At 29.5% G+C, this 17,972-nt stretch overlaps 1 protein-coding gene across 1 annotated transcript in view; it reads right to left on the bottom strand.

Moving 5' to 3' along the window:
- LOC114129834 (cyclic AMP response element-binding protein A-like) overlaps positions 1-17,972 on the bottom strand; it is a 42,934-nt gene that overhangs the window by 6,056 nt on the left and 18,906 nt on the right. The window contains exons 2-3 of the mRNA XM_027994678.2: positions 2,387-2,576; positions 402-616 (exon numbers count right to left, since the gene is read on the bottom strand). Coding sequence (XP_027850479.2) covers positions 402-616; positions 2,387-2,576 — 405 coding nt within the window. The remainder of the gene's footprint in view (positions 1-401; positions 617-2,386; positions 2,577-17,972) is intronic.

The following is a 17,972-nucleotide window of genomic DNA, read 5'->3' as shown; positions in this document are numbered from 1 at the left end:
TATATTATCTAATATACTCCTAATACACGCTGACTCATTAATTACCTATTCAATTTACATCATTTTCTATAATTACATTTAATACTTAAAATTTTTAATATTAAAAATTCTGCATACAGTACAAAAAATATATACTATACAGTATAAAAAAAAATAAATAAAAAAATACATGTTTAATTATTCGAAAATGCTAATTTGAGTTATAATTTGTCAAATTATAATTTTGAAAATAAATAATTTTATTCTTTGAAATGTTTATTTGAGTCATTAAAAGTCGTATAACCATAAAAATAATGGTTTATTTTCGAAATACATTAGTAGGTCCGGTTCAAAAATCGATTTAAAGTTATTACAATAAATTGTATAGTGTATAATGTAAATGCGTTAGCTTTTAATATTACCTTGCCATAATGTCTGGGCGTATCGTCTGAAGCAGAACACGGTGATGGTGGGCAAGAAGAAGTCTCAACATATTCCTGGTCACTCATCGGTTCATCTTTTACTGAAGTTGAGTCCTCTTTGATACTAATCATTTCGATATTACCTGTACGATCACATCTAACTTCATCAAACGTTAGCTTACAAGTTCCGTCCTGACTGCTATCTTCGTCCAAATCTAAAAGTTATTTATATTCATAATTATTAACAATACAAATTGTGTTACTTTGTATTTCATTTATTATATAATAGAAAAAAAAATGTAATCGTCCATTATAAATCAATCCACTTAATTTCATCTTAAAAAGGAATACACTTTTATTTGTATATATATATATTATACATGAGAAATTGTTAAAAAATATTATGTAGATAACAAATAATCATTCATTGTTTTTGACATCCCTTAATATATTGGGTGGATAATATGTAGTTGGTATATAAATTATAAATATTTTAGTACTATATTGCAATTATTAAAGTATTATTGGTATGGGGTGAAAAAGAGATTGAGTTTTAAGAGTTTTTTCATTAATTAAATATTGTTTTTCAGGGAAGTATCTAATTGAAAATATAATAATTCAAAAGATAAAAATATTAGCGTAAAATGACAATCAATGAGAAACATATGATATAAAAGCATATACGGAATATCATCAAAATCGTTTTTTTTTTTTTTTTTTGTAAAATTATTTTATCCCTCATGTCATTTTATGTGTTTACAACTGGTAGGTACTAAAAGTAAACAGAATTAAATAGATCGGGTTTTGTTGCCTAATATTAAAAAAATGTTATTTTATACTACCGCTGTTTTGGTGGTTTTTTCGTTAAACAATTAGGTATATACTAAACTACACCACGTGTATATGATAGATAAATTTATATTTATACTCATTACGGTTTCTATAAAATGTATGAAATGGCTATGAAAAATAAAAAACGTCAATTTCATAAACGTTTAATGTATTTATTATATTTATTCCTAGTCATTTCTGAAATCTGTGGGCAAAACTAAATGTATAATAGGTAGTGGTGGGTTACATTATCTTCATTCAATCCGGACAATCAATAACGTATCATGTATTTTACCGAATTAAGTTAAGTACTATACGAGTACAATATATGTATATCAAGATTATACCTACAAATTGCATTTAATATTTGCTCTACAGGAATTAATGAAAGGTTGACATTCTCTCCAAGTACCTACGAGATTATAAGGTGTGTATATAATTATATAGAGTATATATGTAGTTATAAGACCGGAGAATTATCAGGATACAATTATAATTTTTGTATATGTTGTCCATATTTCAAACTAGAAATCTCATGTTTTTAATTTAACTTACTTTAAATAATTTTAATGAGAAATATCTTATAAGAATATACCTATATATAGGTAAACTTTTGGCAACGGAAATAAAAGCATCGTTTTCCCAACAGGTATATACTGTCTATAAGTCATCGTAGGTACAAGTTAACTTATTTCCAATGCGTATCTACACCTATTTTATATAGGCGTAAGGGGGAACGTTTCCGAAATATTCCGGGAACATTCCTGCTCGAGGAACAGTCCCCCATCATCAGTGGCACGTCGTCGTGCAGTAACTCGTGTATATAATATTATATATTTTTTATATGTGTGTAAAACAAATGACCATTTTCTTTTAGTAGAACACGTAACGGGTTTTGTCTTCCATGACTCACGGCCGTTGCCCCCTCTTCGCCAAAAGCGGTTCACGGTTCTTCTCGCGCCGTACGGCGAGTGCATGCATTACATTATTATCGTTATTATATATTGTTCCACGGTACAGAGTATTGCAGGAATGCGGCGAAGAATGCGCCATTTACGCCGGGCTTATATACGTATATACATATAATAATATAAATAATATATATGGCGAATTACGAAACCCGGCGACGAATGATGCGCGGCGACGTGACTCACCTATAGCGTCCAGCGATTCGCTAGACCCGTGCGTGGTACAATACGAGTGTTCGGCCTTGATAGGGGCATTGCCCAACAGCGCGTCGGTCATCAGACGGTCGTGCAGTACCACGTGAGAATTCGACCGGCCGTTTCCGCCGATCAGCCAATCGGACGCGTCCTCTGTGGCCCTCAGCGCGTCGCCGAGATCCTGCGAAACACAAACACAGCTGACGTTAAAAATAATGGTCGTACCCGTATAACTCGTATATATAATTAATAGTATATATCTAAATTAATTGATTAAATATAATATTATATTGTTCGTTTTTTAGGAATATATATATATATAGGTACCTAAATAGGTACGATCTATCGGGTCCGTGGAGTTAGAACAAAATCAAATAAGAGAAATACGTATATTTAGGTATATTAAATATAATAACGATTGACGTGACATTTGCGACTGGGTTTATTATTACCTATTATTATTATTTTTTTTTTACTATTAATTTTTCCTGTGTACTTATAAGGTCAATCGAATAATATGATACATCGATGCATATTATTAAGATACATTCGATGTATTATTATTATTATTTATCATTATCGACCAAGAAAGTGGAGAAATTTTCACTAGACGCACGAACGAGTGGTGCAACCACCGCGGCCGCATATACTCGAAGAATAAACATCATTGGAAAACTTCTAATAATTTGTCAGTATATTTAATTTGACATGCGATGCATAATATGACATGACGCTCACTCGAATTTATATCGTTAATAGCTGTATAAAAAAACTTACATGCATTTTTGTCGATATAATATAATAATTGTTCATCTATATTGTTATTGACCTCGTTTAAAATTTAATAACCAATAATACCCCTTACGGGAAACCGTACGTGATGTTTGAATGTGAAAATGTCATAACTTTACTACATATATTTTGACGCAAACATATCAGAGTCAACCGCATAGAAAAAATAACATGTATTTTGTCAACGAAAAGTAAACAACGAATTTTAAAGTCAATATATTAAATATACATGCAATGGTGTGGATAGTTTTAAAAATCCAAATGATAACTTTACTGTGGTGTTTTGAAAATATTATCGCGTCGTATTTACAAATTGGCTATGGGTGTATTTTGAAAACAATATGATAATATTTTACAGGCAGGAAGTTAAATCAACATTTCAAAGCACAATGAAATAATATAATATTTTAGTGATATTTTGGTATGTAATAATATTAAAATTTATAATATTATTCGGAAGCGTATATACCATAAATTCATGACCATTGCTATAGGATATCAAATAATAATTGTTTTTAAACATATTAATATAACATTTTTTATGAATATAATATACACTGCTTTAATAACTGTTTACAGTTATTAAATATTTATTATTTAAACCGTTATAGAATATATATTATTGATAATATTACTTTCTTATCATATTACGAGGACATAAGTAAAATCATTATGTGACAATAAAATATGAATAAAAATCTAACTAGTTTAGTATAATCTTCAATAGCCAACAAATTAAAGTATATTATTACACACATAGGTAATTTAAATTGCGTTTAGTCTATGTACATAATTGTACATTGTACAGTTATGATATTAGGTACTATACAAAATATTGAACATATTAATATTATATAATATATAATTTTTAGTACATATTATAATATGCATCCAACAGTTACCCACTTTTTTCATAACGAATGATTTAAATGATCCCGTAGAGTACACGAAATCATGAATTTCCAAATTTAATGCTATTCGATTTTTGTTTAGCTTGTTTCCAGTTGACATTATGTATATACCTATACTATATAAAATATTTTGCTTATCCGAACAGAGTGAAAAACTAGTTTTTTGAATTCATTATGTATTCTTATACAATATTATCTCTTGCCAGTTTTCAACAACTAAATAAAATTTAAGTTTATGTAGGTATTATACTTTATACTAATTTATAATATATATAATGCTGCAAAAAATGTATAACTCTGATTATTATTATCATTATTTTTTTTTTTAATGTACCCATTGAAATACATCAGAATATTTTTTTAAGAGATGTCCTCGATATTTTATGAGTATGTTTTGAATAGTATTGTATAAAAAATAAGTATATATAATGTGATAATATTTAGTATGAAATAATCTCTACAGAACTTTGCATTAATTGGCATCCAACTGAGTTTGGAATTCTTCCATGTCCATGTCGATGAATATCAAACGAATACATATTTTACTACTCGAAACTTCATTACCTTCTCGGGTTATATTGGCTTTACTGTATTGAACGCGTGGCCTATGCATCCTAACCACGTTCGCACTACGTACATATTAATACATTATTTTCGTGGGAATTTTCCTGTTTAATAGTCATGTGAAGACTGAATTGATGTGAAAAGACGCTTTGCACATCAAATTCATTACATTATTATATACACCTGTATATAAAGTAGTGGACTTGACTCGAAATTTTATACATTAAACCATATACTAAGAGACTTTAAAGACCAAATTCTGAGCTCGAATACTCGAATAATAAGCTACAAATCATGTATTTTTTAAAAAACCATAAATAAACATAATATGCCGTTTCATAAAATAAAATAAATATTATAAATACTAATTTATCATTTATTTGATGTACATCATTGTGAGAATACTACATAGCGTAAAGCGATCAACATAATAATTAATCAACACTCTACACGAACATAAGTATTATTGGCGTAGAGTACTGTTATGCATAATATATGGGCATTTAATAATATATATGTAGATACCTACATCTAAAGAACGATTATATACTTTCGGGATACACGATTTCGGTTCATAACGATATATTTTGCAGCGGCGACGACGACGGTGGGAAATGTGGCGTGAATATTTAAAAAAATATAATATGTATATAGTAATAAATTTGTTCGGATAAAATGCATCAGTCTGCAGCAATCGTCTGGCCTTTCTCCGCTCTCTTCTCGCGGTACACCTACACTATGGTCTCGACGTTTGATCGTGCGCTCACACAGATAGGTACATACAATGCATATTATTGCATTATTGTTGTTAAGTATGAGTATAATATGTGTGTGTGTGTGTGTGTGTGTGTGTGTGTGTGTGTGTGTGTGTGTGTGTACTTTCACCGTACACCACCAATAACCACCACTGTATCTAAACATATATATATAATATTATATACCGGGATAAATATGTATCACCGCACGCCCACTATTGTTGAATTTATATATGTATACATTAAATTCAAGTTGATATATATACATATATATATATATACATATTTATAATATAATATTGGCTTTATAGTTATGTATAATGTACATGACTTTAAGCCACGCCCTTGCCAAATATTCACTCACTCGATTAACCGGTTCTTTGCCTTTCTCCGGGCCGGCCGGCACAAATCGTTTCCTATAACTACCGCGATGTCGGCGGCGGCGTGGCGTCCGCTATTACAGTTACCTACCTTCAAATAGCGGTGTAGCGGCAACGGTGTTTATTAGAAATGCAAAATCCCATATACCTATAATGGTTTTAATCGCGCACGCACTATCGTAGTAAATTATACGCCGATATTATATTTATCAAAATGTCGTATTCTACGAATTCATTGAAGTTATTCTACTTAAGTCCATATAAATGTACATACTAATGTATTATATTCTACACTCTATACAGTGAACAGTCCTATATACACGTCGCATATTATATAGAGAATCTAGGACACTTCCCTCCGGGACAGAGCTGCGACTTACAGACGTGTTCACCCCGGTTTAAAAAAACATATTTAGGTATAAAAAATTGGTATACACGATACTACAAAATTCATGTGACGAAAATGGCGATTGGTGGAATTATGATGTTTGTCCTCACGCGGTCTCCAACATGTCTCGTCATACATAATTTGGGTTTATATATCAGGTTTATTTTTCATACTATGACGTATAAGTATATAATATAGACTACATAGAAAACAAAAATACGTTTTGAGCAAGTATCTACGAAGGTACTATATATATATATACATATATATACGAGTATTATGAGCACGCACGTGACTTATGAGAACTTAAATTAGGTAACTTTTAGTACTCGTATAATAATATGGTACCCTGTATTTTCGACACGTGGTATTAAGAATTGTTCATTAGAGTGAATTGGACGAGAAACACGAGGATCGTGAATTTGAATTTTTAAGTTTTTCCAGGAGTTAAAGCCCTTTACTGTAACAGTCTTAAAATTGTTCATCTCCACACACCCTTATAACTATTACTCCTCCGATTTACGATTACTAGAATAATTTAAACAAAAATGAATAATAAATTAATAACGCTATTAAAAATAATACTTTTTATATTTTACTATTTATAATGCAGCAAGAAAATGTACCTATAAATTATACAAATTGATGCTAGTCTGTCTAATAAAAAAAAAAAGTTTCAAAAATATTATATGGTAGTTTTTAATTTTGTTTGAAAATCATTTTTGATATCTATATTTAAAAGTAAAATAAATCACTTAATCTATCCTGCGTTACAGTGGATCTTATAATTTATTTTATCATCCTCGTATATAAAAATGATCGTTCAATAGTTTCTAAAATAATAGAGATTTTTCCAAATTTGAAATTTGTGTAACAATTTTTTCTTAGGATGCCTATGAATACGTATGGTGGTTATGATAAAGGGGTTGGAGTGTAAATATGTGAACGAGTCTTCTTTAAGTTACGTCTATAGCGAGTCATAGTATAATGTAATAGGTATAATGCGAGTTATAAGCATACGCGTTATAATATAATATATATTATGGTAATAAATAAAATACTTTTAGCATAAAATTCGTGATTTTAGAGGATAAAATGTAAATCCCAATGCGATTGATCGGCTCTCATATGTATGATACAATATTTAAATACGCTTTTACACGCCTATATACATTAAAATATTATTATAAAGCCATGTAGGTTTATAAATTGTTCGCGAACATAGGAGAAAAAAACGGAAAACATATTTTTGGCACCTATGCAAATATTGTCAACGAGTATCAACGTATAGTATGACGTTAGAGGTGTAGGGCGTAGGCAGGCATGGTTGTGGCTAATTTGTTTCATATTATTATGTTTAATACGTATGTAATGATTGTGCGCGCGCTAGCGGCGTAGTTTTTAAGTACTTCAAATATTAAATTATATGCCACGCATTTCGTCCATTTAAAAATCGGAACTTTAAGCTTTGCGTATATTGGTAGGTACGGTTTAATGATGACAATATACGCTGGTTGAATTGCGTTCATTCGTATAGGTACTATTATATATTATTACCGAATAACTTATGTTTATAAAATTAACTTTATAGTGTTTTATTTTTTAAGCATAAATAATATATCATTGGAAATGATGCTAAGCATCATATATAATATTTTTTTTGATAGCATTCAATTATTTGGTCAGTCAATTTCATAGTATTGTCTGTAACATAAAGTGTTAATTAAATCGTGATATATTATATAATAATATATAGTACGAGACATAAATAGTTACGACTTGAATGCAATTAATAATTTCAAACGATAAAATATGGGACAGAAAACGGTACGAAACGTATTATTCATTACATCATATTGTCAGTTGAAACCAACTGATTCCGTTATTGATAAAAGAACAACTAATAATAATTAACACATTAATTTTGAAGTATAAGGGTCGGGAATACAATAATGAATAAACACCAAATTCACCAATAATTACCATGGCACCATTTTTATCGCGGATATTAATATATTATCATATAATAATATATATCATACGATAACGATAAAAAATACTTTTATGTGTAACAACAATGTCTACTCTATGTATCAAATATACATCGCATACTGCAGTAGTGGGTAATCATAAATAATAATAATAATAATAAGACGTAATTGAATTTGTAAAGAGTTCCTGGTGCGATGGTCGCGAAACACCGGCGTGGGGGTGGAGAAGCGTTTATAATATTGTATATTATTTAAGTATCATATCCGGTATTGTTTTATGCACATGGCACACAACGACGACGTTTTCTTATTTTTTATTCGTTTATTATTTTTTTAATCATTTTTTTTTTTAGTCAGTCGCCTTATCCGTAACGGAAGCAGAACCGGTAGTGATGTTGTTATCACCGTGCACTATTCTATACATACATATAAGTTTTGATATCCTGCGTAACGGGAATTCGTTCCAGAAGAGGATCAAATCGTTTAAAACACGCACGCGTCATACATATATCATAATAATAATATTATGTATAACAGCATAAAAAACGGCAAAAACATTATCCGCGTGTAAGCGCGCTTGTCCAGGAAACGATCAGGCGAAAACGAATATAATAGTATTATAGGTACCTATCATGGTTATTATAGTATAGGTAACACTGAGTGAAAAATAATATGGAAAATATTTTTTTTTTCAGTTTTTGAAATACGACCGTCGCGCGCTACCGACAGAGATTTGTCTACATAATGTTTTATATTATTATACACACTGTCGATTACAGGCTGTATGCCTCTGTAATACTATGCGTATACCGATATCAGCGTGTCATGTATATAATATATGAGTGCTCATATATTCATCGGTCGTGTTACGGTTTTTACTTTATAATCGTATATTAATATTTAATATTATAATGTATCATACGCACTTTTACCCTTATGCAATTATGCACCTATACTTTATAGGTATTATGTGTGTACAATGTGTACATGATTACGATGAACAATACGATTATAACGATTGAGATATACAGAAATACGTTTGAGTCGACATAAACTATGAGTAATAACTAATGTATACATAACTTCTATAACAGGACTTTGTTTTGAAAAACGACAAAACTATAAATACTGTGTTTATAATTATTGTCTTTAATTAAGAACGATAACAAAAACAAATGTATTATGATAAAAGTTAAAAGCCGTCTCGGAGTTATTTAATTCGATATTATGTATAGGGCATAAATTCAAGTCATATTTTCAAATCTTTCTCTGATAATAATCCTCACGGTTTCAAACGAATAGTTTAAGAAAATAACTTACAGAATTGTACAGTATAATATAGCTGATATTGTGTTCTCAGATCATATAGAACCAATAAAGAATATTTGTATATACCTATACATATTTAATAAAACTATTATCTACACAACGGTAAAGTACATTATTGTGCTCATTTTTTTTTTCAAATAAACCGGTTCAAATGTTAAATTACTAATTAGTCCATTGCTGCACTCGAAAATATATATATAAAAGCATAAATAATTACAAAATTTAACTATCTTAAATTATAATTTATATAGTTACGTAGATACTAGATAACAATATAGATAAGTTAATATAGTTAAAAGCAATGCATAGTAATATTATACTATTATACTATTCAAGATGGTTTAGTAAGTGTTTACACTTATTACTTCGAAGAATAATTTTTTTTAACATAATTTAATATCACTTTAAAGACAAGGTTTTTAAAAAAATAATTCTATTTTTACAATTTTTTTATCGTAACTTTAAATAATATAATTTAAATACAATATATATTTTGAAACTCATAATCGGAAGTAAAGTATTATTTAAAGATTTTGATACATAAAAATCGATTTTCGATCGAGTAATTAATTACTTATATGTACCTACTTATCTAATGATTTTACGAGCGAAGTAGTGTTTAACTAGGCCGATAGGTTATGGTTATACTAAACCACTACTTAAAAATGTTGTTTCGCATCAAATTATATATAAAAAATATTTTTTAAAAATGTATAACTTTTCGAAATAATAAACGTAAATACTTATGTTTAGTAGGGTCGACGTCATGCCATTAATAAAATGCTCTCGAAATATTAAAATGTACCTATATAAATTATAAATATATGATATATGCATATATTATTTATGCTGTATAAAATTTAAATACTACCAGTGTTTCAAATATGTATAGCTCTAAACTGTATCAATAATTATCACTTATCACTATAATAGCCATATGACATTTCTGCCTTTGCATACGTACTTAAACAACAATAACAATAATAATAATATACTTTTCGTTATCTTTTTATTATATTATAAATTTTTAAACAACAATTCATTAATTGACAAATTCATCTTTCCTGATTTAACTTACATTTTGATGAGTTATAGTTTATTATTATTTTGTGTTTGTATATTTAGGTACTCAATTTTAAATAATGTGTTTTATTTAATAATAATTTGTTTTGTAACGCACAGTCGATTTCACCGGTATCGATATGGCTTAATTGTTTTACGGGGAAAAATAGAAACAATTAACCTTCTACAAACATATTTGTTAGTTATTACTATTATTACGTACTATATTGCATGGTAAAATAATAATTTTTATTCTTATATTATATGTACCTAACCAATGGTTTAATGGTTTTTTTTTTTTTTTTTAATTACCAATTATAATAAGCAAATAGACATAACGTGCGGAGGGTTTATCATCGTACATATATATTTAACAGTGCTATATTTATGAGCGCGTAGGTATTACAACTATAGTTTTAATATTGGAATAAATCACAAATGTACCGTATGGATTCTTATCAAACGTTCTAACAGCACTCTAAACGTACTAATTAAAAGCGTTTAAAAAAAAAAATATTTTCTTTCAATAAAATCAGATTCCTTCTGGTGCCGGAAACCAAGCGGGTTTACCGTTGATTGTCACTTACCTCTCGACCACAATTTTCGATAGCTTAATAATTAATATAGTAATATGCGGGTTGTATAATGATAGATTGTAAAGTCGCTGTTAAATATTTATTAAAAGTAGTAACCTATATTATGTAGATATTACACATATAAATACATACACACGAAAATAATTTTGGTTACTTGTATTATACTTTTATTAGCAAAAAAAAAAAAAATATTATTTCATTGGAATAAATACATAATAATTTATACCTCAATGTAGTCTACAAAGTTAACATTAACAAGTTGTTATATATTATGAATCGTGTAATTGATTATTATTTTTTTTATTTATCACTTGATGAGTTGAATAGAAATTAGTTAAATTAATTTTAGTACCTACCTTTTATGGATAAAAGATTAGAACCGATCAATTAATTTAATGTTTTAATACAAATTAAAGCATTATCCATGTGAAAATAAAAATCAATTTAATTATCCATTTAATTAAGCATTGAAGAATTTTCAATAAAAATAAAATTGTTAAAAAAATAAACTTTCTAACCTAACTGAATTTAAAAATTATTTTTTTTTAAATTATTATTACCTAGTATAACATTTAATTTCAGAATTTTTGTCCAATAGATCCAAACACTCTTAAAGTTAAATTATGGTTATTTAAATTTTAAATATACTTGAATGCAATATTACTATAATATACTTATATAAAAGTACTTTATGATTTTTATATTATAAACGTTATTTATTCGATTGTTAGTGTAAAATAATTATAATTGGTTTATTTTATATTCTAGGTATGCAATCCACGCCGCGAGGAAAATTAAACATGTAATAGTAATAAATAATAATCAACTTGATATCTTAAACATATATAATATATATTATGTGCAATAATTAAAATGGAAAGTTACCATTGATAATGAGTTTGTCTTTATCAACTTAGAAATACAATTTAATAGTGATAAAATAAATCAATAACAAGTATGGTTGCCACTTCATTTTAAATTATTTGAAATAAAAATTAATAAATGCAGCAACTGTACATGGAAACATATAAATGAATAAAAAAACGGTTGGAACAAGTGGTTTGATTATAGAACTACTCGTATTGGCAACAAAATTATATCGACTGTACATGTATAATCTGTGACATTTTAGCTAATTTAGCTAATAATATTATACTAATAAGTTCCAAGGAGAAGAGAATATGCTAGAATTTGTTCATATAAAACCGGATTATTCAAAATAAATACTTACACAAATATCATTTATATTTTGTACATATTACCATTACCGGTTCCAGTCATAATTTAATACAATAATATGTTTTGTATGTGATGAGTATTTCTCATGCTTTAGTACTTACGTATAAAATTTGCATTTTATCTCAAATGTAAAGGATGGTAAATATTTTATGAAAATTTTTAAATACAAGGTTGGCATCACTGTCAGACGACATTAACGTTATTGAATTTACATAATATTATGTACCTATTATATGCAGTTTAACTTAAAATAAAATATTGTATTTTACGTAATATTCACTGAAATTGGCATATGCGCTGAAGGTATAATTTAATTTTAATGTTAGTTATAATTGATGTCATATTTTAACGATGTATTGTACACTACAGCAAACTGCAGTGATTATTTTGAATTAAAAAGGAAATAAATTGTTTTCTTCTGATAACAGCTTTAACAGTGCGTAAATTAAGTATTACCTACCGGTAAAATAATTTAATTATACCATTATCTATAATATTATACTTGGACATTATTATTATAAAACGTATTTCACACAGTAAATAAGACTTAAAATGTCTATAATTAATCCACAGCTAAGGACGAAAGGGAAATAAGAATATTAAAAAATATCGTTCCACATTAATAAATGTAATTTATAACTGTAAGTAATTCATTAACTTCTATAGCGATCTGTAATTACTACTGGTAATTAATAAGTTTGCGTTCAATAATTATTTAAAAGATGTTATATAGCTGCAGCAATAATAAAATTAACTGTTTTTTCAACCAATTTACAGTCTCGCGTAATAAAGTTTTTGACTCATGTGCATAAACCCTAAGAAGCCATAATAAGATACTTTAATTAAAATGTGTAATAATTAGAGTAGTATTAAACATAATGCGTATTCTAGCTGTAATATAGGTACCTACATTCTACATAATTATTTCAAATATTTTAACGATTGGCGGATAATGTACATATTAATTATTACAATATCGCATGCTCGCGCTTATATCAATATGAACTAAAACACAATGTATAAACGTGTATAATAGGTATCTGGGTATACATATAGTAAATAAACAATTAATAAACTGATATAATATATATATATATATATATATATATATTAAATAGGTTTCCCGGATTAACACTTGAACAGTCTTTTTAATTGTATAATAAATTAAATAAGAAATGTTGCATTTTGCGTACCCTCAATATAACCGTGTAACGAGTTAATAGTTCCAAAAAAAAAATAAATAATAACAATAATATATGTATCGATTATTGTCAATCGATTTGAAAACTGCGGAATTACATGAAAACGTCACGTTATGATGAAAAGACGAAAGTCACGGTGTCTAGACATCGTTGATGGAGACTATAGAATATGGTTATAAAATTAAGAACAGAACAAATTCTGACCGGTATCCGACAATTTTCCCGTCTAGTGATTGGCAAGCAAACCTATTTGTTCAAAACCGGTTTTGCTTTCTCGATTGTTCGAATCCGAGGCGGTAATTTGTTTAAGCGACCTTTAAAATAATTAAACCACTAAGTGGACGTTTGACTGCAGAAGACTCGATACCATAATTTTGTCCGCGAAAATTCTAAGAAGGGTTTTAACTCGCGAATCCACTTAAAAATCATCTCACACATAAAACCAAGTGACATGATGTTCAACGAATAGTGTAACATTACAAAGCCAATCTTTATATAAGGTAGTGAGTATCATATTTTAGATGACTAGATAACATTATAAATCAAATATTCCATATGTTTATAAACACAATGGGAAATAATCGAAAACATCCTACTTCATTCATCTAGGTAGTGCAGCATAATATTACAAATTATAATCATATTATGGTAAATGGTGTGGGCCGTGGTCTACATTTTTTTTTGTTTCGGAAATTTTCACGATTTACAACTACGAAAATAATAGATTAGTTTTTACATACGTTAACGCGGGAAGAATCCAAATATTATAAATATTATGTATTAGTGTACACCTTTTATGTCTTATTCTAAGACCGTGGTGTACACTGTACATACTATAAAATACGAACATGCGCCACGAATGGTTTAAGTCACCACTGCGGTATTTACGCGAAAAGAAAAACACGAAAAGTATTTGTCGAAAAATGTCATGAATATATTATTATTATTATTATAATCACTCGCCTACACGTCGACTGACTCGTACACGCTATTATTGTACATTATTATAAACCATTGAGTATTATATAGACAATGATAATACTATGCTCAATGTACAGTTTTCGCGTTCTCGTATATGCCTACATATTTGTGAGTAGTGACGTGTATACAACACTTTTTTTTTGGGTGAGGCCCAGAAATTTTCGGTATATCTACCACCACCACCCACTTATGATCAAATCAGTACTTACTTATATTTTAGTTTCATTTTTTTTATTCCATCTGATATTATCATTAAATTAGATATATACAAATAAACAAATAACTGAATAGTTTTGAATAGTTAAAAAGTTGAAAAGATCTACTGGATTGCAGTTATATAGTAAAGTAATATACTAATATTACAATATATTTTTTTTTATTATTGTGTTGATACTCCGTTGCACTCTATCCTTCTCATTCATACTATTATAGTAATTGTATGAAAAATCCTATAAATATAGTAAAATTGTGAACATTATCATATGTCTAAAAATATGTGGCAGTGGAATGTTCTGAATGTGGCTTAAATAGGTTATGTATAGATAAACGATGATGCACTAAATACCTAAATACAGACAAGAACTTATATAGAAGCATAATACAACATTCTGCACTGTTTGTAAGTTATATCATGGACCACGATAAGAATTATAAAAGTTATAAAATATAATTCTTAAACATTGTATTAATTATTATAGTTCATTACTTCAAAATATCACTGATCGACCACCCTTGACTCATCTATACCGTTTTGGTCGAGGGAGCAATACAGGACTGAAAAAAAAACAATCTTCACCACGCCACTGCGGATATCATATTATTATGTGCTTATCAATACGTCATGTCATATACCCGAGGTGGCCAATTTTTAAGGACTTTTGATGAACCAAAAAAAAAAAAAAAAATGTATAAAATTACATAACGGTAGTCGTGATCGACTTGTTGGCTACCCCTAATATACATAGGTACGACGCTTATTTATTACGATAATATTATACAAGAAGACATCACGCGTTGCAGCGATCATAGTAAAACGATATGCGATCGTGTGATCCGTGCTGCGCGCGTACACGTTCAAGGACAAGTCTTTTATTTTTTGCGACGCGAGTGATCGTCCGACGGGAGCATATAATAATATAATATTATTATCATAACGTGGCGGGATATAATATAATAATATATATATATATTATAATACGCGCACGAGAGCGAGCGGGGTGAACGAACAACAAGAAACGGAAGGAAGTCACTCTAGGTCATTCACACCTGTCGAATATAATATTACGTATTTCGATATGACTGTACCTATATAGATATATACAAACACACTCACTCACATACACACACACACACACACACACACATATATGTTTAAGTGCGCGTGCGTGTCTGTTCGCGGCGTGTTCATTCAGAACTGGTGTTTTCACGCACGCGCGTTGTGCACCGCGCACGCGGCGCATACCGGCCGCGGGTCAACGGGGCGGCCGCATTCCCGTCCACATTCCAGGAGTGCCGCTAGCGCGCGGCGTGTCCGCCGTCGTCGTCGTCGCCGCCACCGGTCCGGTCGTCTACCGCCGTGCCCCCGAAGGCGACGGCCGCGCCGGCGATATTTCTCCCCCACCCGCCCGACGACAGGCGTTATATTATTATTATTATTATATGTTCTTATCTCGTTTGCCCGAGGCTCCCCTTCGGTGGGGTTTTTCGGGGTCGCGCCCGCCACCGCCGCGAAAAACGCGAAATACACACCACTCGCGCGTAAATTTACATAGACATCATATTGTATTATACGTCGTCGTTCCATTAACGCCGACGCGGCGCAGGACGGTTCACCAATCACGACGCTCGCCGTAAAAAAAAAAAAAAAGAAACGGGAGGTAGGGTTCTCATTTGAAAAACAGAATGTAGTTCGCCACGGGTGACGGAAAAAAACCCAAGAATTTGAAAACACGGTCCCTAAGTATATACATTGTATTTTGAACATTCCAAAAGTTTTGAACTAATTCATTGTTATTAAACACGAAAAAATAAGGGTGGGCGTGTTTGGTGAATCATTATCCAACGAACCATCTATCACATCGGATGTAGATTTTAGATAAATCGCATTGCACGAATTCGGGGGGGGGGGGGGTAGGAGCGGCTCTGCTTGTAATATCATTAGCATCAGTCACCGCCGGCGCCAACGTCCGCCGCGCGCGTCTATATAGGGCAGCCGCTGACGTAGGGTGATGCGATTTGTTCGTATATGTTTGTTTGAAAACCATCGTATTGTACCAGCTGTGACACATATTATTATGTATAAATGTACATAAAGTTGTAAATCGTACCTACACTATTCCCGTACATAAAATACACTCGAGAAACATTTATTTTTAATTCTTGAATTATTTACCTAACGACCAAATTATACATAGTAGGTTTTTATATAAGGAACCTATACATAGAAATGACGACGAGACTGGGTCATACACCTGTAATCATGTTCGATGAACGATTTTTAAGTGTGGTTCTGCTCGAGTGATAGTATAGATATTATAATACAGACAAACGGTTTTTTTTTTATTATTTACATATTTTCAATTTTACAGTATATATAGTAACGATGTGTATTTTGAAAAATGAAGGCGTGCAAACATTTAGAAATTAGAAACCATACTTAAAGCTGATGATAACGCCGAATATTTGTTTCAACCAATATTGTAATCTTTTGTGAAGTATATGTTGTATATACAATATCCTTAAGCTGTGCGGTTAACGTGTATTCATCAAAGAAACGAGTTATATCATTATATATTATATTATATTTATGTATTATATATATACATAATCATAATGGTTCAAGAGATCCGTGTTCATGTTACATATTAATATTATCTAACGAAGTTATGACTCGTAAGTGAAAATCATTTAACAATTGATATTTACTATATATTATTCATAAATCATTATAATATATTATGATATATGAAAACGGATACTTTAAGACTTAAGTTCATTTTCTTCTGTGAAATTAAAGGTACACTCATTTATTTTATACATATCATTTCCGAGTTTTTTGATAATCGTATAATTTCAATAATGCATAATCAATGCAATAATTCAAATAATTGATAACTTGATAAACAATAGTTAAACACTATTGTTATACAGTATACACTATAGCTTCAAAGAGGTATCAATTTTCTACATTTTAAAAATCTAGTTTTTTTTAAATTCCGGAAAATAGAAAAACGACTTTGTCCAAAAAACTTCAAAATAAATAGTTAGTTATGTATATGCTATTAAAATGTGGATATTACTTTTAAATTAATAAGTAATAATTAATAATTAATAATTTGTATATTTTGCTTGTAAGTATTTGAACATTTATTAAAAATGCAGGAAACT

This window comes from Aphis gossypii, chromosome 1, assembly GCF_020184175.1.
Source record: "Aphis gossypii isolate Hap1 chromosome 1, ASM2018417v2, whole genome shotgun sequence".
Taxonomy (NCBI): Eukaryota; Metazoa; Arthropoda; class Insecta; order Hemiptera; family Aphididae; genus Aphis; species Aphis gossypii.
The sequence above is the reverse complement of the archived record's forward strand: the minus strand, read 5'-3'. Positions and strand labels throughout refer to the sequence as shown.